General features: G+C 59.6%; 1 protein-coding gene and 1 long non-coding RNA gene across 14 annotated transcripts in view; one reads left to right on the plus strand and one right to left on the minus strand.

Annotated features, from left to right (window-relative positions):
• Positions 1-6,386: 6,386 nt before the first annotated feature.
• LOC138062949 (uncharacterized) lies at positions 6,387-9,920 on the plus strand. The gene is made up of 2 exons (XR_011136650.1): positions 6,387-6,729; positions 9,125-9,920. It is a non-coding gene; the product is annotated as an uncharacterized lncRNA (long non-coding RNA).
• Positions 9,921-13,418: 3,498 nt separating this feature from the next.
• Positions 13,419-27,967, minus strand: part of MEF2D (myocyte enhancer factor 2D) — a 43,209-nt gene continuing 28,660 nt past the window's right edge. For 10 of the 13 annotated variants that reach the window (XM_068922362.1, XM_068922364.1, XM_068922367.1 and 7 more), the window contains exons 5-11: positions 26,581-26,791; positions 24,660-24,716; positions 22,313-22,533; positions 22,021-22,041; positions 19,118-19,247; positions 16,552-16,738; positions 13,419-15,899 (exon numbers count right to left, since the gene is read on the minus strand). In XM_068922362.1, the coding sequence (XP_068778463.1) occupies positions 15,572-15,899; positions 16,552-16,738; positions 19,118-19,247; positions 22,021-22,041; positions 22,313-22,533; positions 24,660-24,716; positions 26,581-26,791 (1,155 nt within the window). In that variant the 3' untranslated portion in view covers positions 13,419-15,571. The remainder of the gene's footprint in view (positions 15,900-16,551; positions 16,739-19,117; positions 19,248-22,020; positions 22,042-22,312; positions 22,534-24,659; positions 24,717-26,580; positions 26,792-27,967) is intronic. The other 3 variants (XM_068922368.1, XM_068922370.1, XM_068922369.1) reach the window with 3 other exon arrangements.

Consider the following 27,967-nt stretch of genomic DNA (forward strand, 5'->3'; position numbering starts at 1 on the left):
TTAACGGGGGTTATTTAAGGAAAACAGGCATTTTAAAACTTTTTTTTTTTTTTAAGTGAGCTGATGAAGGAAGGCGAATTCAGGGGCTGCGGGAGGGGTTAATCTCCGACGACAAGAGGCGGATTTTCACCTCGGAAACAGAGCGGGATTTTCTGCGGGCTCTGTCCCGGGGGAGGCAGGTAGGGGACATGCAGAGTCCCCCCTTCCCCCTCGGTATCTGCGCGCACCGGGGGCCGTGGGAAACCCCCGCGGCAGCGCAACTCGCGCGTGGAGCCGCGCAGCCCCCCCCGCGGCGAGCCCACGCCCGCGGACCCAGCGGCGACACTGCAGAGAAACCGCCAGAGGTGAATAAAAAATACATATATATATATACTTTTTCCAGTAAGAAAAACCTGCTAATGCTGCCCCTGAGCGTGCCTGTTGCTGCGTAGCCACGCAAGTGGTGGTGGGTCCCCGCGAGTTTTATTTCCACGGGACTCTGCAAGCTGTCGAGTGGCTGCGGGGCTCCGGCAGCCCCCAGCCCGGCCAGACCCGGGAGGGCCACACACCTCGGGGAGCCGCAAAGCCGGGGGCTGCCTGCTGCAGGGGGCAAGAGCCGATTCCCCCGAGCTGTACATGTGCCCTATATGCAAGTGGGGCTGCAGTGCATATGCATGCAGCGTGTGCATTCAACGCAAGCATGCGTGCAACCCGTGTGCGCATGCAGCGTGTTCACGCCATGCACATGCAGCATGCACGCAGGGTGCACGCATACAATGTGCAGGCATGCAGTGTGTGTGCACAATTTGAATTATATACAGCTGCATGCGTCCACACGCCAGCACCATCCACCCACGGAGCCCGGGCACTCGTAGGAAGCTGGGAGACCAATGCTCTCAGGGCACCTCTGTGGCCCTGCACACGTGGATTGCAAAATATGCTCTGCTGTCCCCACACTTCCCCATCATTAAAGGAAAAAGGTGATCTTCTTGCTCTCTAATGGGTGCTGGCCATCAGTGAGCACTTGTGAGGCCACGACCACGGGCACATGGAGCCTGCGGGGCCCCAGAGCAGAACGAGCCCGCATGTTCCCTGGCAGGATTTTTAAGGGAAATCCCCCTCTTTCTGCCTGCTGGATCAGGGAGGCTCCATTTGGGAGATGTTTGAGCTCTGTAAGAAAAGCCACAGATGGTTCAAAGAAGGTTTTTTGGCTTTTTAAGTATTTGCACCAAGACATGCACAAACACGTGTGATTCTAGACAGACCACATGTGCTTATTTATCTATAAACTATAACCATACAACATCCGCTGCCTCTGAAAGCATATATTGCTCGCACTGTGTGACATTCATATACAGGTTTTGCTTGAAATTCTCCTCGTGGCCCCAGTCTTGCAAAAATTTGGGGAACTGGTGTCTGAGCAGGTTAACGAGTGGTAGATTTTGCAGGGAACTGGAGCTGGGTGATTTTTAAACAAATGTCTTTGTCTCAGTGCTAAAAAATACCCACCCTGTGTACCGCACCTTTCTGCCAACAACTGAATTCAGTGGGCATTTTTGCTCCCATCCAGGCCACTCAATGTCACCATTTAAACATCTCCCCAGACAAAGAAAATTGCAACAAAAGATGCGTTTTAAAGGAAGCACTTGTGCTCTAAAAGACAGCAGCAGAGAAACTCCCGGAGCCATCCCCCCGTGGTCCACCCCAGGCTCCCGGTGCTCCTGCCCATCCGGAGCCCTCAGCCCCAGCCTCCTTCTCCGAGTATCTGCATGCTTTGCTCCTTCCTACCGAGCGATGCCAGATTTCCTCTCCCAGAATGAGATGTTAATAGTTCACCCAAAAGACCAAGCCACAGCTCGATGCCTTCAAAAGCGCCCGCGCGACCTGGGCGCTTCCCGAGGGAAGGTGGTCGGAGCCTGACAACAAGCAAAATCATTTATATCAGCTAATCTTGGCCTGAGACGTGGTGTTATCCTAATAATTCCCACTTTCAGACTCACCAGCTCATCCCCCGACTAGTAATAATAATAAAAATGAAAAAAAAACTTCCTCTTTCCATACTGGAGGGGGAACCTCTGTCTTGTCTTAAGAAAATTGGGTAAAGTGTGCCCCGGCACCTACCCCAGCTCGCACAGCTGCCCAAAGCGCTCGGGTCAGCAGGTGCCTTTTCTTCTCCTTCAAAGGGCTTTGGATGGGAGCTGGACAGCTCTTTTGGAGAACGGCGTTTGTTCGTAAGAGATGCCTGGCACGAACGCGGCCTGATTACAGCCCTGCTCGTTAGGAAAAAAAAAAAAACAAAAAAACAAAAAAACCTTCTCTAGGTATTGAAGGGGATAACAAGGATATTTAAACATTCCCAGCGTGCACCTTTAAGCGGCGGAAAATAAGGGAAATTGCTATCGTTTAATTCAGTATTGCTCCTTTTGAACTCCCACTGGCTTTGCCTGCAATTGTTCCCTTCGCTGGAGCTGTGAGCGGAGTCTGGATTACGGAGGCGCTGGGGCCGTGGGGCTGGAGGGCCAGCGCAGCGGGACCAGCTTTCCCGCACGGCCAAGGGCCGGCGGGGCTAGTTTGCAGCTCGGTTCTTAGAGATTTCCCTCAAAAGCCCAGAGCTGGGTCTAGCTTCGCGGCCCATGGTCCCAATTTGTAATTCTTCCTGTATTTTGTGCGCGAGGGAGAGGGTGGAGCAGCATTTCGGTTTTGTCCGTATCGCTGAGGAAACCTTTCCAAAGCGACGGCAAAATCCACCACGGCTGGTGTTTGTGGATGAGACACTCAGCCGTGTTCTGGTGGGGGGAAAAAAAGGAAAACAAAAAAATCTAATTGTAGATGTTCCGCAATGCCTACAACAAGTGACACGCGTGCATCGCTCAAGCTGCACGGCGCGCTGATTTTCATCGCGGCGCAAGGAGAGCGGGCGAGAGCTCGGCGCTGCGGCGAACCCGGCTCCCCTGTCCCCGGGCAAACGCCGGTGCCCCTGCCCAGCTCCCTGCTTCTCCATTTCCGTTATTAATATCCCAGTTCAGGGCTCTTTCGGCTAGGGCCTGCCCTGGAAAGGCTCGTTCATCGGTATTTGCAAAGAGTTGCAACACTGCTGCGTGCAAGGCAGCTGGCCGGTCCAGGGGGCTCGAGGAAATCCAGTTTCCGGCCTCCCAGCCCCTTTCCCCTCTGCAAAACAGGGGTTACTTTCTTCGCAGCCCTGGCGACAGACTCGCGGGGGCCCTGGGCGGAGGCCAAGGCAGTTCTCTGCTCATTTTGGGTGAGCCGATCGCAGTTCGGCTTAGCTGAGAAGACCCCTCGTGGCCCGAGCTCCTCGGAGGGATGCTCTGCCCCAACTGTCCCCCTGCCAAAAAAGCAGCTTTTTGCAAAGCGTTTGGAGACCGACTGATGGAAAAAGACCCGAGTCGCACAACGCCAACCCACTGTTTCATAGCGAGTTAGTTATTTTCCAGGGCTTTTGCCCTCAAGACTCGCGTTACCCTCACCTATTTTCACCGAGTCTGCGCCGACCTGCTGGTCCCTCCTGAACCGGCTCTGCCTCCCGCTCCCTCCCCGGGCTCAGCTCCCACCGGGAGGTTTTCTGCCAAACCCTAGAGATTTTGGGCCGAGGCCCAAATCCAACGCAGGGTCCCCATCAGCCCCCTGAAAGGGGAAAATCGTATATAGAGGCAGGACAATGCGCCTCAAAGGCCTCCGCCTGTTATACCCTAACCTTAGGGGAGGGTGAGGGTCTCAGCTTACCCGGCCTCGCATAAAAGTCTTCTCCATTCTAGCAAATAACCTTTATGTCCAGGGACTAGCAAAGTTTGCTTTCTCCCTCCAGGGTTAGTCACAGCAGGAGCGAAAGAGAAAGCCAGCGCTTGTAGGAGGTTCCCTCGGCATAATAACCTCAGAGGAGTTTAGGTCTAAAGACTAAAAGGCTCTATTTACTTTCGCTGACAAGGAACAATCTAAGCAGATGTCCTTTGATGGGATTAGTTATTAATCCTTGAATCATGGGTAAATGGGAAAATGATCCATTATTTTCTGCAAAATCCTTCACTACTTTAGATTTCAGGGATGGGGTGGTGGCGGCGGTGGTGAGGGATTGTTAACAGAAAGGTCCCGACCTGTCTGTTTTTGCCATTTTAAAATGTATTTTTTACAGTTTGTGCTGTGGAGCGTGACTCTGAAATAAAAAAAAATAAAATTAAATAAATTAAAAAAAAAAAACACCACCAAAGAGGTTTCTGCTTCCACTAAAGACCGGGAACAATACGCTGTGTCAGACAGTTATCAATACACAGACCCAAGCGTTCCTCAAATAATAATAATAGTAATGACAACGATGATGATAATAATAATAATAATAATCATCCTCCCCCCCGCTCCCAGGTATTTTCGGTGCTGTTCCCTGAACAGCTTTGGCAACTCTGCCTAAATGTTTAGATCTTTCAAACGCCTCTGCGTCACGTTAGCGGCGAAACACGAGACGAGCCCCGCGACGTGATTTCTCACCGGCAGGTGTGGCTTTGTGTCGGCTGCGGGTTGCGAGAGCTATTGTATAAATAGCGCGGGTAGGTGGGCGAAACGCGCTTCGCCGCGGAGAGAGAGGCGTGAAAATACCCGGTGAGGCACACCGAGTTGTCTCCCGGGCCCGATTCCCACCTGGCGCGAAGCTGCGCGAGCCCGTTCCCGCGCGGACGGGACCCCCGCCACCCCCTTGCGTGAACCGCAGCCGTGCAAAAACCTCCCAAGGGGGAAGGTGCAAATTATAGCGTCACCCCAGGCTGCTCGCCAGGGAGAGAAAAAATAAGGCTCGATCATCTCATCCCTTTTCAGCACTCCTTTCCCCCCTCGGAAACGCTCTCCACGGGCAGGAGAGGAGAACCCAAAGTTGTGCAAAACTGAAGCTGCAGACACCAAAGTAACTGGCAGTTTTCACCCATCTCCTGGCACCACGGCCACAACTCAGCTTATTGGAATGAATATTAATAGCCCTGAGACAGCCTCACGCACCCCAGAACTCGGCGCTTGCCTCTCACATGTAGCGAACGCAGAAATAGCTTCCCAATGAATAATTTACTCTGCTTTCTTTTGATTTGCGGTCTGATTGTACACAGCGGTGCAGGCTCCGAGGGGGGAAAAAACATGTTCTGATTAAAGATTTATACTGGGCATATAATTCTGTTGCTGTTGTTGTTTAAATCTACTTCAAAGTTTGAGTAGGGTGGTCTGTCAAATAAAGCAGCACGGAGCAGCTGGGAACTTGCAGAGGGTTTCTGCGAGTGCGGGCACCCAGGCGCGCGTGCCCGGCCGCGGCCCACAGGCGAGTGCAAAGGCACGCAGGTTCGTCCGTGCAACTACGTGTGCCCGCAAATCTGCCCACCTCTGTGTGTGCACCTGAATTTGTCTGGACTTGAGAACATCTGAATATTTGTGCGCTTGTGTCCATTTCTGCAAGGATACCTGTATACCCACGGGGCCTTACAAACCGCAACGTACAGGGGGTCTTGTGCAATCTCACGTTAGCTTTGCACGGGCTTTCTGGAAAGAAGTCTTCCTAGACACCCATGACATAAAGCTAAACTAGGGGGTTGGGTGCCTTCTGTGTTGTTACCTTAGCCCTAGTTACCACCTCTGAGCTAAGGCCAAACCTCAAAAAAAAAAAAAGTTAGGAAACGACAATATAAAGTTGTGCTTTATACTCTGCAAGGAGCAATCATCTCACAGAGGCAAACCGAAGCCTGAAGTTGGAAGTTGGTTTAACAAGGGCTCACCTTGGCACATGCGGAAGAACCAAACGTAAAGACTGCAGCCTCCTTGCTTACCGCAACTTAGAGATACACAGGAGAGCAAAAACCCCAAATCTTTCTCCGGCTACGGGTTGAGTGACTCAGGGCAAACGATTTTCTCTCTTTCGTCTCTCCTCCTTTGGTTGTCCTGTCCCTGGAGGGCAGAGATGCTTCTCAGTACCTGCCTCTGCAGAATGCACCTCTAGCACAAAAGGGAGCTGTAATGCAAATACGATTATCACTATTTTTGAAAGTGCCTTTTGATAAACCTTCATTATTTACATCTTCAGCTTCCATCCGCTCCAGAAGAGCGGACGCTTTGTGCGGCGGGGACCAGCTCCCCCGGCACAGAGCCTGGTCCCTGTAAGAAAGCAATTTTGATGAAATGGCGCTTTCCAACAAAACTGTTTTCTTGGAAATTTTGGCACCAGCTGCCTGCATTCAACTGACTGAGCGTGCCATTAGCGAAACAGCAATAAGGCCCTCCTGCCCCGGAAGGGGAACGTCTCTCAAAGCTGCTGCAGAATAGCTGCAAACCCGCTCGTTAATTTGAACGACCTTTCCGGGGTGGGTGAGCGCTCGTCTCTGGGAACGCCACACACTCCCTGACAGCTCCAAATCTGTCTTCACAAGTCCAAACGGATTAAAAGACATCTGAGGTCTAGGTCCTCTCCTCATCTACATGGACTGCAAATCCCGCAGGCTTCCCATATGTATTGATGCTAACACTCTCTAGGTCAGCAGAGCGATGTCAGCTTGCACCAGATGAAGATCTGTTCCTGTATTTTTATTTCTTCTCAAGGAATTCAAATCAGCCTCTAGAGCTCATCAGGGCCCAGTCTTCACTGGAGACCAACATGACCTCACTCCTCCTCTGCAGTGGGGAGGTAGCACATGCCAGCAGCACGGACCCATCCGGAGCAACCACGTGAACGATGGAAACAGCCAGGTTGGGACAATTTCCAGAGAGAGCCAGGTCAGAACAGAGCCAAAGCTTCCCTTGAAAGAGGAGCACCCACTCTCCACCCTCTCTCCCCAAACCCTTCACTTCCAGCGGCAACATAGCCGCCCCGGGATGCGCTGAGTGACAGCTGTCAATCACCGCCCGCCGGCCGCGCTGCGCTGCGCTCCGCCGCCACCTCGCGGCCGCGCCCGGGCGCCGCAGCCTCGCTGCGAAAAGACCGATTTTCGGTAAAAGCAAGAAACAAGGTGGGGGTGCGGGCGGAGAGGGGCACAGCTCGGCGCCCTCGGGGCCGGCGTCCGATTTATTTATCAATTCCTTTGTTTTTAACAACGGGATACACTTGCTTTTCAAAATTTAGTAGATATCGGGCTACCTGTTCCGATCCGAGCCTTTCCCAGGGAGGCACCAGCAGAAGCGAGCCCCTCCGGGGCGCAGAGATTTGCTTCGGCTCACCTGGGGGGCTGAAAACCCAATTTCCCCTCGCTCAAAGTTTTCTCCCTCCCTCGGGTCCCTCTTTGCAGCAGGCGAGGTTGTTGCAAGGGCGAGTTTGCGCGCGGGGCCGGCTCTCGTTTCGGTTTAATTTCAATCAGTTGAGATGCAAAAAAAAAAAAAAAAAAATCCTCTGCCTGCACCCCTCTCGCTTTCCCCCCTCCTTGCACCCCCTCTCGCTTTCCCCCCTCCTTGCACCCCCTCTCGCTTTCCCCCTCCTTGCACCCCCTCTCGCTTTCCCCCCAGGAGCTGCCGCAGGGCTGCGGGCTCAGCTGCGAGCAGGCGCTGCCCTCTAGGGGCCAAATCCTGCCTCCAGCCCGCAGCACCCCACACTCTCCCTGGCCTTGCCCAGCAGGCACCCAGGCAAAGCCCCAAGAGCGGGGCAGCCCTGCGGCAGCGGCAGGGGTGGGGGGGGGCGATGGGGGCACCCTGCACCCACATTTGCTGCATGCATCAGCTCACGCAGGTTTCCACCACTTGGGGCTTCTGGGCTTAAAAAGCTAGAGGTTGCAGGCGCTGCTGGTGAGCAACAGCCTCCTGCATGTGCACACAGCTGGGGAAAGCATGGCCCTAAAAGCCCCCCCTCCCCCAAAGGGACCCTAAAGGTCCCTGAGCATGCAGCAGGGACCCCAGACCCAAAGCGCCCTGCGGGTGACACCTACCTGGCACCCTCACAGCTGCCCTTGCTGGAAGCCCATGCAGGAGCCCCATCTCCACGGAGGAGGGAGGAGGCTCTTCCCTTCCTCATTCCAGGCCCATGTGGCCTCGTTAGGGGAAACGGGAGGCTGAAAGGCACCGGGAAGCACCTGCGGGAAGGGGATGGAAGTGATGCATCCTGCTGCCTTAGACCAGGGCAGGCAGCTGGGTGCCCTGAATCAGCGGGCAGCGACTCCCAGTATGAGCTGGGAGCAGGACTTGAGCCCTGGACCCGGAGCGAGACCCCTCGGGCACCCTCCCACTACCCATCGCCGCACCGAGAGGATGAGCAGGGAGAGGAAGCAACAGCCAGAGGCACAGCAAATTATCAGAAACGTGTATTCTTTTTCTTTGTAATAGTAAACCTCTTTACAACAAATATAGTGAAAGAGTTTCCAAACAAAACTCATAAGAATTTTTCATGGTCATTATTATTATTTTTTTGACTCTCTTTTTCTCTTTTTTTTTTTTTCCTCTTATCGTGGAATATACAATAACGCATCACCATACAGCACAAAAAAAGGGAATATTGAAAAAAAACCGCAACGGCCATCTCGACCACGTGCTGCGGTCCCTGGGAAGGAGCCACTGATTGTCAAGGGGGCAATTGGGGAGCGGGGGGGGGGGGCTGGGGCACGACGATGTTCCCAGGGCTCGGGAGGTTTTCGAGCAGGCCGGACCCCCGCAAAATTACTCAGTGAAAGATGGACTTAGGCAAAGCTCCCGGTTGCAAGTTTGCAAGCGCTCGGCATCGATTCCTCCCTCCACTGAACCCCCCCCTCCCCGGCCCCGCTGCTTTGCTGGCGTTGCTCAACCCCGTCCCCGCAGCCCTGCGCAGCAAAGGGGTGGTGACACCCCCGAAAAAAGGAGCCTCTTTTGCCCCTCCGGCAAGGACGAGCAGGACCTGCGGCAGGCTGTTGCCGGAGGAGCATCGGGGAGGGGGGGAAAAGAGCTTAAAATATATATATATTTATAGATACCTAGTTTTATCTTTTTAAAATTGTTTCTCAAAACAATAAAAAAAGCTACCAAGGGGGAAGTGCATGTTCTTCGTTTTGTTTTGTCTTTGCTTCTACCCGTGCAGCATCCTGGGGGAGGAGAGGAAAAGCGCAGCCGGTCACAATACGGACGGGCTGCATCGTGCAGGCAATCTGACTAACCGTAATCTATATGAGTCGGGCAGGGTTATTTATTATCCCTTTTTTTTTTTTTTTAAATTTAGTGCATCGTTTAAAGGGGCTCCTCTATGTCACAAAGATCGCTGCGGGTACCCCAGAGCACGCCGCAGTGCAACAGCAACGACAGCTTTTTACCACCGAAGCACCTCACCTGGCTTAAAGAAATGTTAAAAAAGGTATCGCTCTTGGGGGAAAAAAATAAAAAAGGTGATTTTTTTTGTTGTTATTTGGTGGGGGGGGGATCTGCTGAAAACTGCCCTTTCGCTCAAGCCATCGCCGAACTCGCCGCCCCGGTCGGGACCTGGAGGGGTTGGGGGCAAACCCGAGGGGGTGGCGGGAGGTGGAGACACGGGAAGAGCCGAGAGGGAAAAAAACCAAGAAACAGCTGTACAGTTCGGCCATGTTCAAAGTCGGTATTATTACAATATACTCTGACAAAAATATAATCTCATTTCATATCAATACAACAAAAAAAAAAAACATTTTTTTTTCTTTTCTGTACTGTTACCATTGCTAACATAGTGAAACTCGCTATTTACAATTACAGTAGCCAGGTAAAATACTACAAGTGAGAGATCAGAGAGAGAGCAGGAGGCGGGCGCGGGACAGACGGGGGACAGGATTTCCAGAGAAAAGAGACAAAAAAGGGGGGAAGGCCCTCTTACATCCCGAGCATGGCTTCTGGCTGCGGACAGAAGGGTGACGGAGGTAGCGAAAACATAATACTCGTTTTATGGGCGTGGGCTGAGATTTTTTGTGTAAAAAAAGAAGGGAAAAAAAAAAGAGCAGCAGCAGCAAAGGGAAGAAAAGTGAAATGGGGGGAGGAAGGGAGAAAGAAAATAGTGTAAAAATAGGGAAAGATGACTTAAGCCGGAGGGGATGGGAGGGAGGAGAAAGGATGCCGCAGAGGAAACCCGGCGGGAAAGACACCCGAAACCCCTTCCCAGCCCGGACGGGCCGGCAAAGCCATGCAAATCTTTTCTTCCCTGGTTAGTAGCGAATTTTAACGGCGAGGGGAGAAGGAGGCCAAAAAGGGGGGAAATAACGTTCGCTTTCCTCTCGCCCCACTTCAGACCCTGTTTTTATTGTTTTTTTTCCCCCTCCAGCTCCGGTTTGAACACTTCAATCTGCCCTCGAGCGGCAAAGGCGAGAGCCGGCGAGCGGGTTTCTCGCGCCGCCCGCCCCCCCCCCCCCAAAACCCACCGCTTTTGCAAAAGGCCGCGCGCTCCCCTCCGCTCGCCGGCCATCCCGCGGCGTTTCTCGGGTGTCCTTTCGCTAAACCCCTATTTCGCTCTTTTTGGGGCCTCCGGCGCGTCTCCGCTCCTTTTTCCCGCGTCCTCTTCGAGGAAAAGCAAATTCCCGCCCGCTCCAAGCGGCCGCGGTGCTCCGACCTGCTCGCCGCGGACCAAGCCCATACGAAACCCTTTCTGCCCTTTTTTCTCCCCAAAAAAACCCTGTAGCGAAGGGCGAACGCCGGTTATCAGGACCTTTGTTGTATTACCTTTTGTTTTCCCACACCGCTCGACCCAATCCCCCAGGCGGGAAAAACGAGGCCCAGACCCAATTCCCCACGAAATACCGCAATTATCCCGCCGACCAGCCTCGAGTTTGGCCAAAAAAATCCCCCCGCCGCCGGCCGCGGGGTTTGCGCCCCGGACGTCCCGGCGCGCGCGGCGTCCGCCCCCACCCCCAAGGATCCACAGAGATTTCGAGAAGGTTAAAGATCAGAAACAGGCTTTGGTAAGTAACCACACTTTTAGAAAGTAATATATCATTTTTGAAACATATCAGTGCATACTTCTTATATGAAAATATACACAATTGTATTTCATTCTCCAAAAAAGGAACAATTAAAAACAAAAGCAAACTAGCCCAAACACAATATATTAGCTGTTTTTTTTTTTTTTTTGTCGTCATTGTCGTCATTTAAAATTTTTAACGCTACACTTTGTTCAGGTTACACTTTTTTTGTCTTTTTTTTTTTTTGTAAATGTTTTTTTTTTTCTTCATGCATTTTACACCTTTATAGCCTTTGAGAATAAATAAGCTCCATTTTGCTTCCACATCTCTAAAAACTGCAGCATTTTAACTATTGTCATTTAAATCGTGCAATTTTTTTTGCAACACCCCTTTTTAAAAAATGGAAAATATATATATATATATATTTTAAAACTAAACCCTATACAACGCAAAAATTCCAAATTAAAAAAAAAATTATACACAATTGTAACTGTCAACAGTACAGATGAGCACGAGAAATAAAATTATAAGATCAGAAACATATTTATAGAAGCACAAAGGAGGGTGTCGGTTGCTTAAGATTGTCGTTCTTCTTGTTGTCTTTTGAAAATTAGGAGGAGTTTACTGGATTCTACAGTCTGTGGGGAAATAAGGAATAATGACCCAGACGGGGAAAAATAAAAATAATAATAATAATAATAACCCCAAGGCCCACCTCCCCCCAAAATAAACAAAAAGACCCCCCAGCAAACCAACCCCCAAATCGTTTCACCGGGACGGTGAAGTTAATGCCGCCGCCGGGTTCCCGCGGGAGCCGGTTCCCGCGCCGCGTCCCGCCGGGTTCTCGCAGGAGCCGGTTCCCGCGGCAGCCGGTTCCCGCACCGCGTCCCGCCGGGTTCCCACAGCAGCCGGTTCTCACGGGAGCCGGTTCCCGCACCGCGTCCCGCCGGGTTCCCACAGCAGCCGGTTCCCGCGGCAGCCGGTTCCCGCACCGCGTCCCGCCGGGTTCTCGCAGGAGCCGGTTCCCGCGGCAGCCGGTTCCCGCACCGCGTCCCGCCGGGTTCTTGCAGGAGCCGGTTCCCGCACCGCGTCCCGCCGGGTTCTCGCAGGAGCCGGTTCCCGCACCGCATCCCGCCAGGTTCTCGCGGCAGCTGGTTCCCGCACCGCGTCCCGCCGGGTTCTCGCAGGAGCCGGTTCCCGCGGCAGCCGGTTCCCGCACCGCATCCCGCCGGGTTCTCGCAGGAGCCGGTTCCCGCGGCAGCCGGTTCCCGCACCGCGTCCCGCCGAGTTCTCGCAGGAGCCAGTTCCCGCGGCAGCCGGTTCCCGCACCGCGTCCCGCCGGGTTCTCGCGGCAGCCGGTTCCCGCGCCGCGTCCCGCCGGGTTCTCGCGGCAGCCGGTTCCCGCGCCGCGTCCCGCTGGGTTCCCGCGGCAGCCGGTTCCCGCGCCGCGTCCCGCCGGGTTCCCACGGCGCCGCTCCGGCGGCCGGGCTCCTCCACGCGCCCTCGCCGCCCGCCTCCACCTCTAGCCGCGTGTCACCGGGGGTGTTTTATTTCCAGGCTCTCGGCGGAAGCGTGAAGTCGGGAGTCAGGGTATGAAGTCAATGAGCAAAAATGGGTTTTTTCTGTTGTTTTTCCCTCGCGTGTTGGGTTTGCCCAGGTTTGTTCTGCCTCGACGCTCACAGCGGGCGGATGGTTGCATGCCCGGTTGGTCTTTCTCTCTTTTTTCACCCCGTTTGGGAACCCTCTTGAGCAAAGACCGCGCCGCGTGCCGGCCAGGGACCCTCCGCCACGCCGCTCTCCCGACGGGAGAGAAAAGGTTTCTGCATTTTGTTGCGTTTTGTTTTTCCCCGCAAGGACGGTGAAGAAAAGAACCAAAAACGATACCGATGAGCGACGTCGTCAATCCCGCCTAATTTCCAAAGCAAGGCCGTGCAAAGAATTCGGGTGCGTGTCCAGGGTGCCAGACGCTGCCAGGTAAATCCGGATTTCGACGCCGACGATCGCCGAGCGCTTTGCACCCGGGCGCTCGGCGGAGGAGGTCGGCGGCGTCCCCCGCCGGGTTCCCGGCTGCAGCAAGCGAGACGCGGGGAGAGGACGCGACTCGCTCCTGCCGCCGCCGCCGCCGCTGCAGCGTTTCGGCCCCTAGATCAAACCGCCTCCCCGGCAGACCGCGGTGCCCGCCGGGTAAGGCTCGGGGCAGGAGTCGGAGAGGGCAATTTTATTTTATTATTTTTTTTAGCAAAACCACACAAAACCTGCCGCCGGGACTTGGCCGACGCCTGGGAGCGTTCGCGCCACGCGGGAACGAGAGAGGAAATTAAAACCGTATCGCTTGGGAAGGGAGGGGGGGGGATTAAAAAAAAAAAAATCGCCTTTGGAAAAAAATTTGGAAGAAAATTCGCGGCAAGAATCCGACGTTTCAAAGCTTTCCGGGCGCCTCGGCCCTTCGCGCGTTCGTTCAACCGCTGCCAGGGCCGAGGGGCATCGGGGAGGGGGAAAAATCAGGGCAGGCGTTAACTCGGCGGGCACGCGCCGGCGGACGCGGGAGGGCCGCGTGGCAGAAAAACTTCAAGTTTTTCCCCATTAACTTTTTTTCCCCCCCTTTTTTTTTTTTCCCACCCCCTCTGGTTTGTCCTCTTTGGCCATCACTTCTCACGGCCGTTTGCTTTCGCCTGATTTTCGGAGGGTTTTCTATCTCCTCTCTTCATCTGATCGCTCGAACTTGTCCCTGCCCGTTTCACAAGGATCCTAATTTTTTGTTTTTGTTGGTTTTTGGCTCGTTTTGCCAATTAGGAGCCTCAGAGGAAGCGCACTGCAAAAACTGCCTGCTCGGCAGAGGGGGGAAAAAAAAAAAAGGCTTAGGAGAACGTTTGGAAAAACACAGATTCGGCTCCGCTCTGACGTTTTCACGCGGCCCGCTTCATTTTGACAGGCCAAGGCAGAAACTGCGCGAAGCGAGGGCCAAATTCGAGCGGGACTTTTTGCTCCGCGCCGGTTTCGGGATCCGCGGGACCTTTCCGGCCTCGCCGAAAGCGGCGGGAGCGGATCCAGGCTTTGTCCGCCAAAGGGGGAAAAAAAAGAAAGAAAAGGAGGCATCCGGGCAGGTTTTGTGTCATTGGGCAACGGCGGGCGGGAGGGCGAGGGGGGGCCGGCGCGGGGACGGAGCGAGCCGCGGAGCATCCCCAGCCTCCGTCCCGCGCCGGGCGCCGAAGCCCCGCCGGAGAGATTCCTGAGCAAACCCACGCGAAACGGCACGGACGGACGGACGGACATCGCCGCCGGCGGGACGGGGCGGCAGTCGGGCGCGGGGGGGAAAAAAAAAAAAGGGGGGGGGGGACCGGCCTCGGGGAGAGGAGCGCCGGCGCGGAGGGATGCCGGAGGGGTCCGCGGCAGCAGGGATATTCGCCCGCGCCGGCTGCTCCCCTCCCGCATCCCAGCTCCGGCCTTCGGGACAATATTGGGACCAAATTAACATGAATTCCCTTAAACGAGCAAGGTCGATTAAAGACCCAGCCCTCGGAGAATTACGCCTTTTTGGGGTTTTTTCCCCCCTCTTTTTTCCCCCTCCGCCCCGCATCCTCCTTCAAACCCGGCGTTCAGCTCAGGCCGGGGCCGATGGTAAAAACGCGACGTCCGCAAAGGCTCGAGCCGGCGATTTCCCTGCCAGGCGCCGCGCTCCCGGCTCCCCGCAGCCCTGCCGAGCTCACTGCAGTGATTTCGGCGGCGCAAAGCCCCGCTCGGCCCCGTCGCCGATGCCCGACCGAGCCGCGGGCGAGAGACGGGAGCCCCTCCGTTCCTCCTGCGCCCTTTCGCCTTCCGCTGAGCCCACGGGAAGCTCCAGCGGGTTTTCCCGCACAGCTCGCCCGAATCCTTCCAGGCCGAGAAATCTTCCCCCGAAATTTCAAGGCGATTACTTCAATCGCGCCCTGTTTCGGTAATCGATGCCTGTTTTTCTAACTTAAAGCTTTAACCCTTACTGAGTGGGAGCGAGCTGTGCACGACGGGAGATTTGGATTTCTTTACAAATTCGGTTTGGTAACAAACGGAGGGACTCTAGTCGTCTTTTTCCCTTTTTTCTTTTTTTTTTTTTGTCCCCCCCCCCCCAAATATTTCAGCTCACCAGTGCAAACAGAGCAGCAGGACGGCCGAGGAAGCCAGGCTTCCCGGCCGAGATCAGCCCGCTCGCCCGTCCCGCCGCCGCTACCGGGGAGGGGACGGAAACTTTGGGACCCGACGCCCAGCGCAGGGTCACCTTTAGGGCCAGCGGGACACGTCGCGTCGGCTGCCGGCACCGCGGCCCTGGGAAGGACGGGAGCGAGCTGGCGCCGGCCCTCGGGAAACCGGTCCCCCCCCCCAATTTAGGGCCGAGGCGGCTCGGGGGGAGCCGAAACGCCTCTCCGTCGCCCGCCTCCCCGCCGGATTCGGCACGGGGTGCACGGCCAGGTTGGGCATCGGCGAACGGCCTGGCCCCGGCTCGAGCATCTCGCGCGGGCGCTTTTCGGCGCTCGCCTTCGGTCCCGCCCGCCGCGCTAGCACATAACCCTAAAGCTATTTCTCAGGCGGTTTTGGGCTAATTTCCCGCGAGCGAGCGAGCGAGCGCGGTCCGTTCCCCCCCCCCCCGCCGCCGCCACCCCACCTCCCCGCTCCCGCCCCCCCATCCCACCCACCCACCCCAAACCCCGCGCTCTTCCCCCAACCCCAAACTGCCCCGGCGGCGGGCTGGACGGGACGAGGCCGGGGAGGGGGGCCGGTTATGTTACCCAGGCGTCGAGCCGCATGCGCTTTACGGAGGGGCTCTCGCCCTCGGCCTCGGCCGTGGGTCTCAGCAAACCGAGCGAGGAGCCGAAATCGGCCCGGGCGGGATCTTCCCGCTCGCTGCCCTCGTAGGAGCTGGTGTTGCTGCTGAGGCTGTCGACGGGCGAGCGGCCGGTGGGCTCGTGCCGGGGCTGGTGCGGGAAGGTGGAGAGCGGCGTGGCAGTGTTTCGTTCGCGGTTGGGCGAGACGGGCTCCGACTTGATGCTGATGTTGGGGTTGGTGTTGACAGTCAAAGTGGTGGCGTGGGACAAGTGGCTCCCTTGTCTGAGCGGCCGGAGGGAGAGGACGCGGTTAGTGCAGCCGGGCGAGGGAGAAGGGCGTTGGGGAAAAGGGAGCGGGCAGGAGGGCAAAAAAAAAAAAAAAAACCGGATGGAGATAATGGGAAATATCTCATTACGCACCTTGCCAGTGGCCTTTTTTTACCTCCGCAGGTAAGGGTAAAAGTACCCGCTGCAGTATACAAGTGCGTGTTTTGGGGTTTTTCCCCCCCCCCCCCAGTTCACTTTCAATATTAAAAGTCATCGCTTTCCTACACTTGGCGCGACCACTTCAGGACACCCGTTCCCAGACTGCTGCTTCTGCAGCGCCTCCAGCCAGCGCTGCCTCCCCCCGGGTCTCAGCTGCCCGCGGGCGAGAGGGAGAGCGTCACCCTCCCGCCGCGCCTTCCCGCAGCCCGGCACCCAAAAAGCAGCTCTCGCGAAGCATCGCCTTAGCTCTAGCGCGCTCCGGGGGCCGTCGGGGCCGTCGCTAGGACGGTTCCCCAAAGGGCCGGAGCGCCGCCGGCTCGTCCCGCCGCCCTGAGCTGCGTCTGCTCCCGCTTCCTAGAGGCTCGGCGCAGCCTTTTGAGGATTTCCTCCTTTCCCTCTGGATGTGTCGCGACATCAAGCGAGCGGCCCGCGGTACCCGTTTCACTTACATTAAGTTGCCTAGTGATACAGGAACCAGGTGCTGCTGCTGCTGCTGCTGCTGCTGCTGCTGTTGCTGCTGCTGCTGCTGCTGCTGCTGCTGCTGCTGCTGCCAGGCAGAGACATTGCCAAGGGACAACCCGCCAGGTGAGCTGAAGGCGGGCAGCGAGGATAACTCGGCGCTCGTCAGCTGATAATCTGCAAAGAAGCAAACCTTCAGCGCCCGGCTGCCCCGAAACCGAGCCCGGCGCGCTGCGAGAAGGTGGAGGCCCGCCAGACCGTAACGCGCCTGCGGCTGCCCGAAGTGCATCGCGGACCCGGCTCTTCCAGCCCCCCAAAGCGTTACGCAACGGCACGTGCACGTCCGCCCAGAGGCAAGCCCGCTCATGCACGCGCACTGACTCCACCAGGAGAGGACCCCCGGCACGAAAAATACCCACTTATACCCCCTCCAGCTGGGGGCAACTGGGTATAAACCCCCCAAACGCGTTTCCTCCAGTCCAGTGCAAAAAGCGATGCACGCTCGGTCGCTCTCCGGCCCCGCGTAACGGCGGGCTCGGACGGGCGCGCAGTGGAGGGAAGCCGTGCTCGCTCGCAGGGGCGCATCGTCCGCACGCCCCTGCGCTCACCTGCCCGGGCCTTCAGGCGCAGCTCGCCCTTAGCCCAAAAAACGAGAGCATCGGCCCAGAAGCTCGCTCAGGTTTAACCCAACTGCTTCCCAAGCCGAGCCCGGGAGACGCCGGAGCCGGAGCGGCCCGTTTCGGCGCATCGGCAGATGGCGCTCCCCGTCCGCCGGCGGCCCCGCGCCGAATCCGGTCGTCCCCCCGCTGCAAACCCCGGCCGCCCCGCACGCGGGGAGGCAGCGAGCACGCGGACGCCGTCTGCAGACGCCGCGAGCCGCCCAGCTCCGGCCCGGCCCCGAGAAATCACAGCCTCCGACTCCGAGCGCGGAAAGGGGCTCCGTCGCAGGGCAAGCCGGGGGGCGGGGGGGGATCGGCCGCGCTTTTTAAGGGGAGACCCCCCCCCTCGCCAAACGCCGCCACGCAGCTAAACACTGCAACTACGCCAAGGCCCGCGGCCGCGTCCGAGAGGGACGCCCGCAGCCCCCGGCTGTTTGTCGGCGCCCGACCAAGCCCTCGCCCTGCCTTCCCCGCGCCGCCGTCGTTTCGGGCGCCTGTGGTTTCAGCCTCCTCCGCCCCGACGGGGCCGAGCTCGCCTGCGGCAGCGGGACGCAAGGCGAGGGCCGCCGGGCTGGCGGGAGGCAACACCCTGCAGAAAGGTCCCGGCCCCGCGTCTTGCCCTGCGCGGTTATTTACCCCGGCACCAGCCGTTCCGGTTCAGGAGCTCTCGACGCCCACCGGGTTACGACAGCCGCCTCCTCGGCCGGTTCCCCGAGGTTGAACCGGAGCCATCGCCTATCTGGAAGCTGCAAACATCCAGCTCGGCTTAACCGGGCTGGCGGCGCCGGCGCGGGAAAGGCCGCGCGGCCCCGGCTGGCGGCGGGGCTCGGCGCGGGCCGCGTCCCGGGCAATCGAGACGGTTCTCCTCTGCTTTCGTACAATCCCGGGCACGGGGCCGGGATTTCGGTCGGGATGTCTAAACCCTGCAGTCATCTCCGCGCTAATAACCCCCGCGGTATCTCTATCAGGCAGCCCAGCCACAGCCACCTAAGGCGCCTGAGCTGGAACATTTTTTTGCCTGCGGCTCATCTGCAGGAGAGAAATAAATAGGGAAAGCTGAAGGTCACCCGCCCCTGCCCGGAGAGGCGGCAGCGCAGGGCTCAATTAAACCCTATTTTGAGGACTTTGGCAGGACGCAAGCTCGCTGCGGGGACCGCGGGCCCCCGAGACGACTCGCCCGCGCGGAGGGGAACGGACCAGCCACGCACAACCAGGCACCCGCCAGCCTACACCTACTAATTACGGCAGGGAGTTCCCAGCACGCCTATTCCGGGTTCTTCCGGACAAGCAGCTTTCTACTTTTTTTGCAAACTTCTCTCTGAGCACATGCCAACGCGAGCTACACAGGAAAGCAGCCAGTCCGACCGACGGTCTTGGCGGACGTTCGACAGGCTCCCGCTGAACAACCCCTTGAACAACTCGGGCAGAAGCCCTACGACCGTCGCCTCCACTTCTTTCGGCTCGCCACCAACCTGGCTTGAGCCGGATGGTTTACATTCCTTCCAAAACTTTCGGGGGTGGTGGCGGCGGTGGGGCTGATACTCGTTTTCATTAAGCCCCTGTTACAACATCACCCGCAGCTTTCGCGAGCCCTGAGATGGGTGTAGCTGTAATTAGCAGCTGCTTAAAAGCACCTGCAGGCTGCCAGCGCGGTGTAGTGGGCTACAGTGTAAGAGACAATCATGCCCTCATAGCCCGTCCGGATATAACAGAGGCCTCGTGATTTATATAACGAGTTTCCCCTTTATTCTAACCGTGCAAAACTCCTGGACTCGATTGCATCTCGCGGCAGAGAGTCTCACGGGCGACCGCGCCGCTGCGCAGGGAGAGCCCGGCAGGCGCTCGCAGCGGCGCTCTGCCCTTCGCCTAAGCTGCTGCCCGCGCCGCGCGCTCTTACCTGTGTTGTACGCCGTGGGCATGGCAGAGAAAGGCAGCCCCTGGGTCAGCAAACTTGGGGTAGCCACAGAAACCACCGGCGTGGTTAAAGAGTGAGTCGCTTGGGAGACGCCTAACCGCTGCGTGTTCTGCTGGGGGAAGCAAACAGAGCCGGAGTTACAACCCGGACGCGTTCGATCCCCCCGCCCCACTCCCGCCGCGTCCTCGGGGCTTGTGTCCCCCTCAAAACCTCGGCCCGTAACCGGCCGAGCAGGATCGAGCATCCCTCCGGACATCCCTCTTTGCAGCGTTGTGCGCTACAGACCACCTCGCTGAGAGGCATTCAGACCCTTGGGAAATCCTTCTGCAGGTCGGTTTGCATCGGCCGTGCGAGGAACAACGCGCTCCCCGCGGCCCCTCTCGCTGTACCAGCGGGACGCCTCAGCCTGCAATGCACTAATCCTGCCCGTTTCCTTCTGATGCAAGAAGAATTAGCGTTTCACAGAGGATGCATGCGATTGCCCGCGAGGTTGCGCTGCTCGAAGGGCGAGAGAGGTCCCGAACCGCAACCGGACCGGCTAAAGCAGCACCGAGCTGCCGCATCCTCCCCCCGGCAGCCTCAGCGTCTGCGAACGAGCCCCTGCCCTCTCATGCAAGCCGAAGACATTCAGCTCAGGGTTTTAAAGGTGCTTTGGCATCCTTAAACTCAAAACCCGGGGCTCAGCACCCTGCAGGACGGGGCCCCTCCGGAGGCCGGCGTGACTCAGGCATTAGCAGGTCCACCGTGGAAAAACTCTGCCCTCGGCCCGGTGCACGCCAGCCTCCCCCCCCTCGGCTTTGCAGGCCGTTACGTGGGCGGATCGAAGGGTCGGATTCAGCCCTGTTTACAAGGCAGATAATCTGGCCTGTCTCTGCTGATCTGATTTAAATCGGACTCAAGAGGCTTGCCTCTAATCTGAAGCACCCAGGCACACGTCAGCCCGCGAAGACTGGGGCAGCGCCCAGCTTAAATCACGCCGGGCGCTGCACGGGGCCACGTCCTTTAGGAGGCGGCGGGGTGTCTTCCTTCCTAGCGAGCCGACGGCTCCCAGAGCTTTTTAGGGTCAGGGATGCAACATGCAACGGTTCACGGCCAAGACAGGAAGCCAGAAACCCTGTCCCTGCCCCCTCCGGAGGGCAACAGCACCCCGCGGCACGCTGCATTTGCAGCACCCCGCACGCGGGCGCTGCCCAGGTCGCCTCCGCGCCGCCCAGGGAAGGCGATTACGGGGACTTTAATTGCTAAAGCCCCGGGGCTGCAGCAGCAGCAGCAGGTCTTCCTGGCACGCATCCTGCTGGCAGCCCCGTCCGGGCGGCGAGCGCTGCCCCGTGGGTCAAGCGCAGCCCCTTCTCCCCCCTGCTCCGGCGGCGCACATCCGGCTGGAGAATGGGGCCCCGCAGTTGCCCAGCGGCTCGGCTGCAAGGACGCCAGCCCGGATCGCGTCGTAGCGGGAAACCCAGTTTTAATCCCGATTCACGCAGGCAAAACTCGCCGACGCGTTCCAGCTCCCCCTCCCGCCCGCCCGCCGCCACCGAGGCTGCCGTAACCAGCATGCAGACTGCTAAACCCTCCGAGCCGCGCGCCGTCACGCAGGCTGATTACAAAACCATGCACACCCGCTCCCAGGTGAGGCGCGCTCGTCGCTGGAGCCTCCCTGAACCGATCCTGCTCTGCGCTTTTGCGTCTCGAGCTGCCGGTGCAATGCAGAGGAAGGACGGAGGTGGGGGGCCGATGTCTTTGCAAAGCCGCTACAGGAGCGCACCGGGGTGCGATATTAAAACCGCCAGCAACGCACCCACCCCGCCGAGGCCGCTGGCGCAGGGTTAAGGGCAGCGGGGCAGGCTGCGGCGGAGGGGCAGATGACTCAGCCCCGCGCCTGTGCGCGCCTGGAGGTGGGAGATGCCATTTACAGCACGGAGCTGGCGTGGGCTGAGCAATATGGAAGGAGCAAATCCGGAGCGGTGGCGGGGGGGGAAAGGGCTAACGGAGCCGACGGAGAAGGGGGGGGGCGTCCGCGCCGGGCTTTCGTCCCCCTCGGTTTGGGCGAGGGCTGCGTTTCGGGCAAGGTCACACCTCGGTTAGCTCGGACAAACGATTAAAACGCTCCCGCAGCGCACGGAGCGGCAACGCCTGCACCGTTTCCACCGTGCAGAGGGGGAAACCGAGGCACGGGAGCCGCTGGGGAAGGGGGCCACCGAGGAAGACGCTTTCTAGGACACGGAGAGCGGCAAAACTCAGGGCGGTCAGCCCTTCTCCCCGGCCGAGCGTCTCCTCGCCGGCTGGGAGAGGGACTGGCTCGTTCCCGCGCGTCCGGAGAGCTGCAGGGCTCTCGCGCCCGCCCCGCTGACCCGTCGCCCATCCGCCCTGCACCAGAATAGCAGCGCAGCGGGGTGAATCACTGCCACGAACAAGGTGATGCTCACTTTGCTGGCGGGGAGGGGAACAACAACAACAACAAAAAATCATAAAAATAACGTGGAAAACTGTCCCCGTGCCGATAGGAGGCTCAGCAAGCCAGTGCATATATACAAGCTTTAAATAATATCCTGACTATGCCAAGAGCCTGATTTATTCCCTCTCCTCCATGCAGTGGCAGCGGGCCAGGTCGTCCCGGGCTGGAAATTGCCGCGGCTCCGCCGGAGCCGCCGGGGCAAGAGCCTGGGGTGAGGTTTCGCTTTGCCGAAACCCGAGGCGAGAGCGTCAGCGGGGCTGTTCGTCCCCGGCGAGGCGGCGGCGGCGGCGGGGGGGTTAAAGCCGCACGGCTCTTTCCCGATCGGTGGAGAAAGAGGTAATTTAGGGCGCCTGGGCAGCTCCCTTCGGCTTTGCCACCGGGGAGCTGCTTTTCCCCCCAAAGGCCGAGGACGCGCGCTGGGCGCACAACTCACCAGAGCCAAGTGGTCCTCCGTCTGCCCGCACGCCGCCGGAGAGAAAACCAAGAGGTACCGTTAAACGGGCGGCCGCGCGCGGGTAAAACGCGCGCCCGCTCCAGGGCTGCCCGGCGGCAAGAGGCCGGGGAGGGGGGCGAATGAAAACGTCAGGGTTTTGGGTTTTTTTTTTTTTTGGGGGGGGGAGGGGGGCAGCAGCCTTTTGCCACGATTGAGTTTTTTTCCATCCCCACCGCCCGCCGGGGATGCCGGCGGTGCCAAACGGCGCGGGAGAGGCCGGCCGGGCACTCACCAAGTGGTGCATGAGCCCCTTGCCGCTCTGCGAGGTGATGACGCGCAAGTCCGGCTTGCGGCTGTTGGCGGCGAGCTGGGTACCGGCCGGCGGCGGCACCGGCGGCGGCGGCGGCGGCACCGGCGGCGGCGGCGATTTCGCCGGGATGATCTTGCCCAGGCTGTTGCCGTTGGAGACGGGAAGGAGCCCCGGAGAAGCCCGGGCGCTCACGTAGCCGTTCCCTGCGGGAAAACGTACGGAGGTGAACTACGCGGCGAGAGCATCTCCCTCCCCGACCCCGCGGAGGACGTGCCGACCTGCCCCGCCGGGCCCTCGCCCGCGGGAACCCACCATCGTTGCAAGCAACAAATGTTACAGGCCTCAACTGCAGCCAGGCTCTTTATGCTGCTCCGGCAGCATCCTATCGAGGGGCTATAACTACTCTTACGCTTGCTTTTAAGGGCCCTTTATGTCACCGGAGCAGCGTAAAGGAGCCGTGACATAGCCAAGAGTTTGGTTCACTGATCCTACTGCCCCTTTGAAGATCTGAGCGTCCCTCCTCCTCCTCCTCCTGCTGCCCCACTTAAGGATTTTGAGTGCAAAAGAAAAGAAAAAAGAAAAAAGGGAAGGAAGAAAAAAAATTTAAAAAGGAAAAGATTTGATGAACATCAGGAAAGGAATAAATTGGATCAGATTACTGTTCTGATGAGGGTTTTTTTTTTTTTTATGAATAGGCCCCAAAGATAGAAAGGCGTTTAGCAATCACCAGGATTCAGCCCTCATATTCACTGCACGTTAGGCCGGGAAAAATAGGTCGCTGATTGCATTATTAATCATATCTACCATTGCGCTACATCTGCATTTCGGCAGGCGGCTGGCGCCAGCCGCTGCCGTGCCGAGCGCCGGCCCGGGACCCGGCGCGCTGGCACGAGGGGTAAATCAGGCCCTGGGGGAAGGACAACGAAGGTGCATAAAACCCCCGGGGGGGTTTTATCCCTTCGCTGCCCGCGACGCGTCTCCGTCCCAGCTGCCTGCCGCAGGGCTGCACGTGGGGGCCGGGCACCCGGCGCCGGAGGCAAAGCCAGCAGAAACGCCGGCGGCCCGGATCTTCCCGGTCCGGGGGATGCGCTAGCAGAGATGCGCGCGCGGCTGCCATGGCAACCGCATCTCGGAGGTACCGCAGGTTATCGCCTGCGCTGGGTGGGCTGCGGGGAAGGAGCCGGAGGTTGCCGGATCGGGGACTGACATCTCTCCGAGCATGCACCGTATGCACCGAGCGGTGCATACGCAGGATCCAGCCCGGATCGGAGCGGGATCCGGGCCAGAGGCGCCCGGAGGCGGATGACTCAGAGGCAGCAGGCGACCGCTCGGTGCCACGCATGGCCAGGGCGGAGGAGGAAATATCCCAGGTAGCCCCCAAAGCCTGCCCAGCCAGCACGGCTCCCTTCGCCTCCTGCAACTCCCCGCCGAGCCGGCGCACGCCGGCAAAGGCGGCCGGCGGAGCCGCCGAGCGCCGGGGCCGGCCGGGGCCGGGCCGGGCCGGCTCCTCGGCTGCCGTTTCCTGGAGCGGCGGCAGGAATGCGGGGAACGCTGCGGTGACGTCAATGCTGACATTCACGGGCCCTGCCAAGCTCCGCGCCGGAGCGGCTGCTCGCGACAGCTGACGTGGGGGCCGGCGAGGTGGCCGCAGAGCCCCCGCTCCGTCCTCGCCCGCCGCGGCGCGGGGAAGGTGGCGAAGCCCAGAGCGGTGCAAAGCTCCCGGGAGAGGCTCCGGCTCCCGGCAGCCGCCGCTTCCCAGCGGGGCCTTTGCTGGGCGATGCTGCCGCCGGGTCCCGGCCCCGGACGCCTCACCCTTCGGACACAAGGAGCACATGTGCAGGGGAAGGAGGTGTTATTCGCCCATTTTACAGCCGGGGAGCTAAGCCCCCCCAAGGTCAGCTCGTTAGCGCTGACGCTCGCGCAGTGGGAAGGGACCTTAATGAGCTTTTTTCCTTGCAATAAAGTTCCTTTACAGCACCCCAGTGCAATGAGGAATCAGGTGTTAAGTGACTCACCGGGCTCGGCGGAGCAGCCGGTTTTGCACGGGGGAGCCCAACCCAGAGCTTCCCCAATTGCAGCCCTCAGCTTCCCTCTTAACCGACCTCCTGACTTGCTAGCGCAAAGCCCAAGGAGAGAAGCCGGCTCGCACCCGCCGAAGCCTTCCCCCAGCGCTTTCCCACCGCCGGGTTGCTTTGAGCGCGGCTGCCGCTCTTTTACGTGGGGTGGGGGGGAAACTGAGGCACGGAGGGCAGGACCCAGGCGACACGGTGCCGGCATCCCCGGAGCACCGAGCCGCGCTTTCGCCAAGCCGGCGCAGCTCCTCGCTTACCTACGGGACTCGGGCAGGCTCCGTTCGTGTTGTTCAAGTCTCCCCCGAGCATCGCCCCTGCAAAGCAACCGGGAACACGGGGTCAGCGGCGGCGCGCATCGCTCCTTTGGGGCAGGGCGAGGGGGAGGAGGAGGTGGGAAAACCGGGGCCGTCACGTTCCCCAGCGAGCGAGCCCCGGGCAAAATGAGCAGCATTCCCGGTGATCGGGTTTGGAAACACTATCCAGGCAGATCCGTTTCCTTTGGGAGCGAGCCAGGCGGCGCGAGGCTTGGAAAACACCGCGGCTGTTTTGTTCCAAGCCCTCTCGAGGGAGGCCCGGCTCGCGGCGGCACGGCGTGAAACCCTAGCTGCCCTGTAATGTTCGCACCGAATGGAAAGCATTCCCGCGCGCTGCCAGGCAGCCGTTACAATGAGGCCTCCCACGGCTGCGTCACGCGAAGGCAAACAGTTGGGCAAACCGTACCAGAGGCCTTTTTATCCCGGCTAAATCCCTGCTTCGCCTCGCTTGCAATAAAAAAAAAATATTATTTTTCTTTGCATTATTATTATATTTCCGGAAGGGACCTATTCGCGCCGCCTGGCCGCGCCGCGGGGCGGTCGTTCCTGCACTGAGACCCCCGCGGCGTAACCGCCGAACCGCAGTCATCCCGCCCCTGGATCCCACCTCTAAGCAAATCCCACCGCTTTTCGCCCCAAACGGCGAAACCCGAGACGGGAGCCTGCTTTTGCAGCTCTCCTGTCCGGCTGCCAGACGGCCGTCGCTGGATCGCAGCACGCTGAGACCCCGGCTCGAAGCAGCCGCGTGGCGGCTGAGAGCGGCTCCATCCCGCTCGGAGCCGGGGCGAGCCGATGCCGGCCGGCATCCCGCTCCGCAGCCGCTCGTCCCTTCCCTGCCGTCTGCTGGCAGGAGGCACCGGCGAGCGCCGAAACGCCGACCCAGCGCTCCGCCGCGCCAGCGCCGCTTTTTTTTGGGAACAACAACCCGGCGCTCCGCTCCCATCTGAAGTGCATTGTTTAAAATAGAAAAATTTAAAAAAAAAAAAAAACAGAAAAAAGAAAGAAAGAAATAGCTCTTATAACGTGCAAGGCCCTGGCTCCTATAAAGAGGATTTCTTCCGCGTCCAAGGCAGCAAGTGAATGAAACGCAGATGGCCGGACTTGGAACACCTCTACGCTCGCAACCGCGAAATTATCTCCTCCTCGAAACAAACGGCTCTTGAGCGAGATGGAAACTGCAAGTATCAGGCAGATCTTTCCTTGCAACGAAGCCTCTTTTTTTTTTTTTTCCCCCCTGCGGAGAGAGGCCTGGGAGAGGGCAGGAGAGACCCTCGCAGCCAGGGCTACGGCTGTCGGCGCGCCGCGCCGGCCCCGGTCCCGGCCCGCCGAAGCCCCTGCTCCTTAGCGGTCCGGCCGGGGCGCAGGCAGCGCAGCCGGGCTGCCCGCTTTCGGGGACACCGGAGCCCTGCTGCCGGCTCAGGCCCTTTGCAGACTTATATACATGGACCATCTGCGACAACCGAAAGAGCAAGCCGGGGCTTTCTGCACGCTCTCCTTATCTACGATCGCGCCACGGGAGAGCCGGGCTGCGGTCACGCGTTCCCCGGCCGCTCGGCAAAGCGGCCGACGAGATTTTTCTCCTCCGACCGGCCCTGGGCTCCCCGTCGCCGGTCCCCGCTGCAAACCGGATCTGCACGAGTAATCGCTCAGCCACCAAGTGCCACCCGAGGCCGAAAAGCCCGAGGCTGAGTCCCCGTCACCGTCCTCCCGGGGTGCAACGGGCCGAAGGGGCTGCGCCGGGGAGCGATGCTCCTGCCGGGGACGATGCTCCTGCCGACCTCCGGCAGCCGTCTCACGCGACAAAAAGCAAAGGCCCGGCCGAGGCAGGGTTTGTGCCCCCTTGGGGGGGACGCGAGGGGCTCACCTGCGCTGGCCGGTCTCTGCGGCAGCCCCGGGGAGACGGTGTTTCTCTGCAGCGCCGGCTGCTGCGGCGAGAGGAGCCGGGGGTCCGTCAGCGACGAGGTCACCAGCGACTGGGTCACCAGGGAGCTGCCGGGGTTGCTGAACTGCAGCGTGTTTTGGTTGGTCACGGGCACCGTCACGGGCATGGCGAAGTTGGGCGCCGGCACTGCGGACTGAGCGGAGAGACGGAGGTAAAAGGGGGGAGCTGTGGAGCGGAGCCGCACCGCTGCCGGCGCCTGGGGAGGAGGGACGCATCCGGCGCGGGATGCTCTGCAGCCTGCGCTCCTCCCGCAGGGTCTCCGCCTCGAAGCTTGGCACCCTTGCGCTTTGCCCGCGGCGGACAGCCGGCTGCTTTCAGAGGAGCGCCGGGCGGCAGCTGGAAAGGGCCTCGGCGCGCGCCGGGCGGCAGCGGCAGGCTGGCTCCCGCGGGAGCCCGCTCACCCGAGCGGAGCGCGGGCGTTTCTGAAGCCCCGCCGGCGGCCGAGGCCCCAGCTCGCGCCGGGCTGGCCGCGCTCCTCCCGGCAGCCCGTCTCCCGTCCCCGCTCCGCTCTTCGCTAACAGGGCTGGGCACCTGCTTAGGGGCTTTACCGGCGCTTTTGCTAAAGCCCCGTTGCAATTTGCTCCGGCTGGCGAAGGCAGAGCGCTCCCACGGCGCCCCGGACCTTATCCAGGGCAGCTCAGCTCCCCTCCGCTCAGCTCATTTCGTAAGCCTCAAATGCACCCGGCAGCCCAGTTTTCCCGCTGCTCCGGCTGCATCCCCAAGGCCACCAGGCTGCCACCACCCCAGGGAGCCAACGGGGCCGTCGTTAGCTCCCCCGGCCGACGAGTCCGGTTAGTTCTCAACACACACCGCAAAAAAAAGAAAAAAAAAAAAAAAAACCTCCCCAAAAAACCAAACGCCAGCCCCAGGTTAAAAAGGAAAAGCGTCACCTTCAACCACACGCACACGCCACCTGCGCGACGCAGGCCCTGCCGCACACGGGGTTTAGTCGGGGAAGCCGCGTGCTGTGCCTTGACTCCGAAGCGCCCAGCGCCGGAGTGCGCCCGGCCGCAATCACTGCAGGGCACAACCGCGCTGCTCGCGGTCCTCGCCCCGGCCCGCCTCCCCGCGGCTGCTGGCCGTCATAAAAACGGCCGTTTCCCGGCTTTTTACACCCGGCTTTGCACCGGCGTCAAGGGGTCGAGGAACCGGGGCCGCGGCGGCATCCCCGCGCCGAGCCCGGCCCGGCGGGAACCTCCTCCCCGCTGAGCCAAGGCGGCCCAGGAGAAACCTCCGGCGGGACGAGGCAGAGCTCCATCGCCGTTCAATCCCCTCGCGCGGGGCCGGGGTGGCGGGGGGGGGCCTCCGC

The sequence above is a fragment of the Struthio camelus genome, chromosome 30 (assembly GCF_040807025.1).
Source record: "Struthio camelus isolate bStrCam1 chromosome 30, bStrCam1.hap1, whole genome shotgun sequence".
NCBI lineage: Eukaryota > Metazoa > Chordata > Aves > Struthioniformes > Struthionidae > Struthio > Struthio camelus.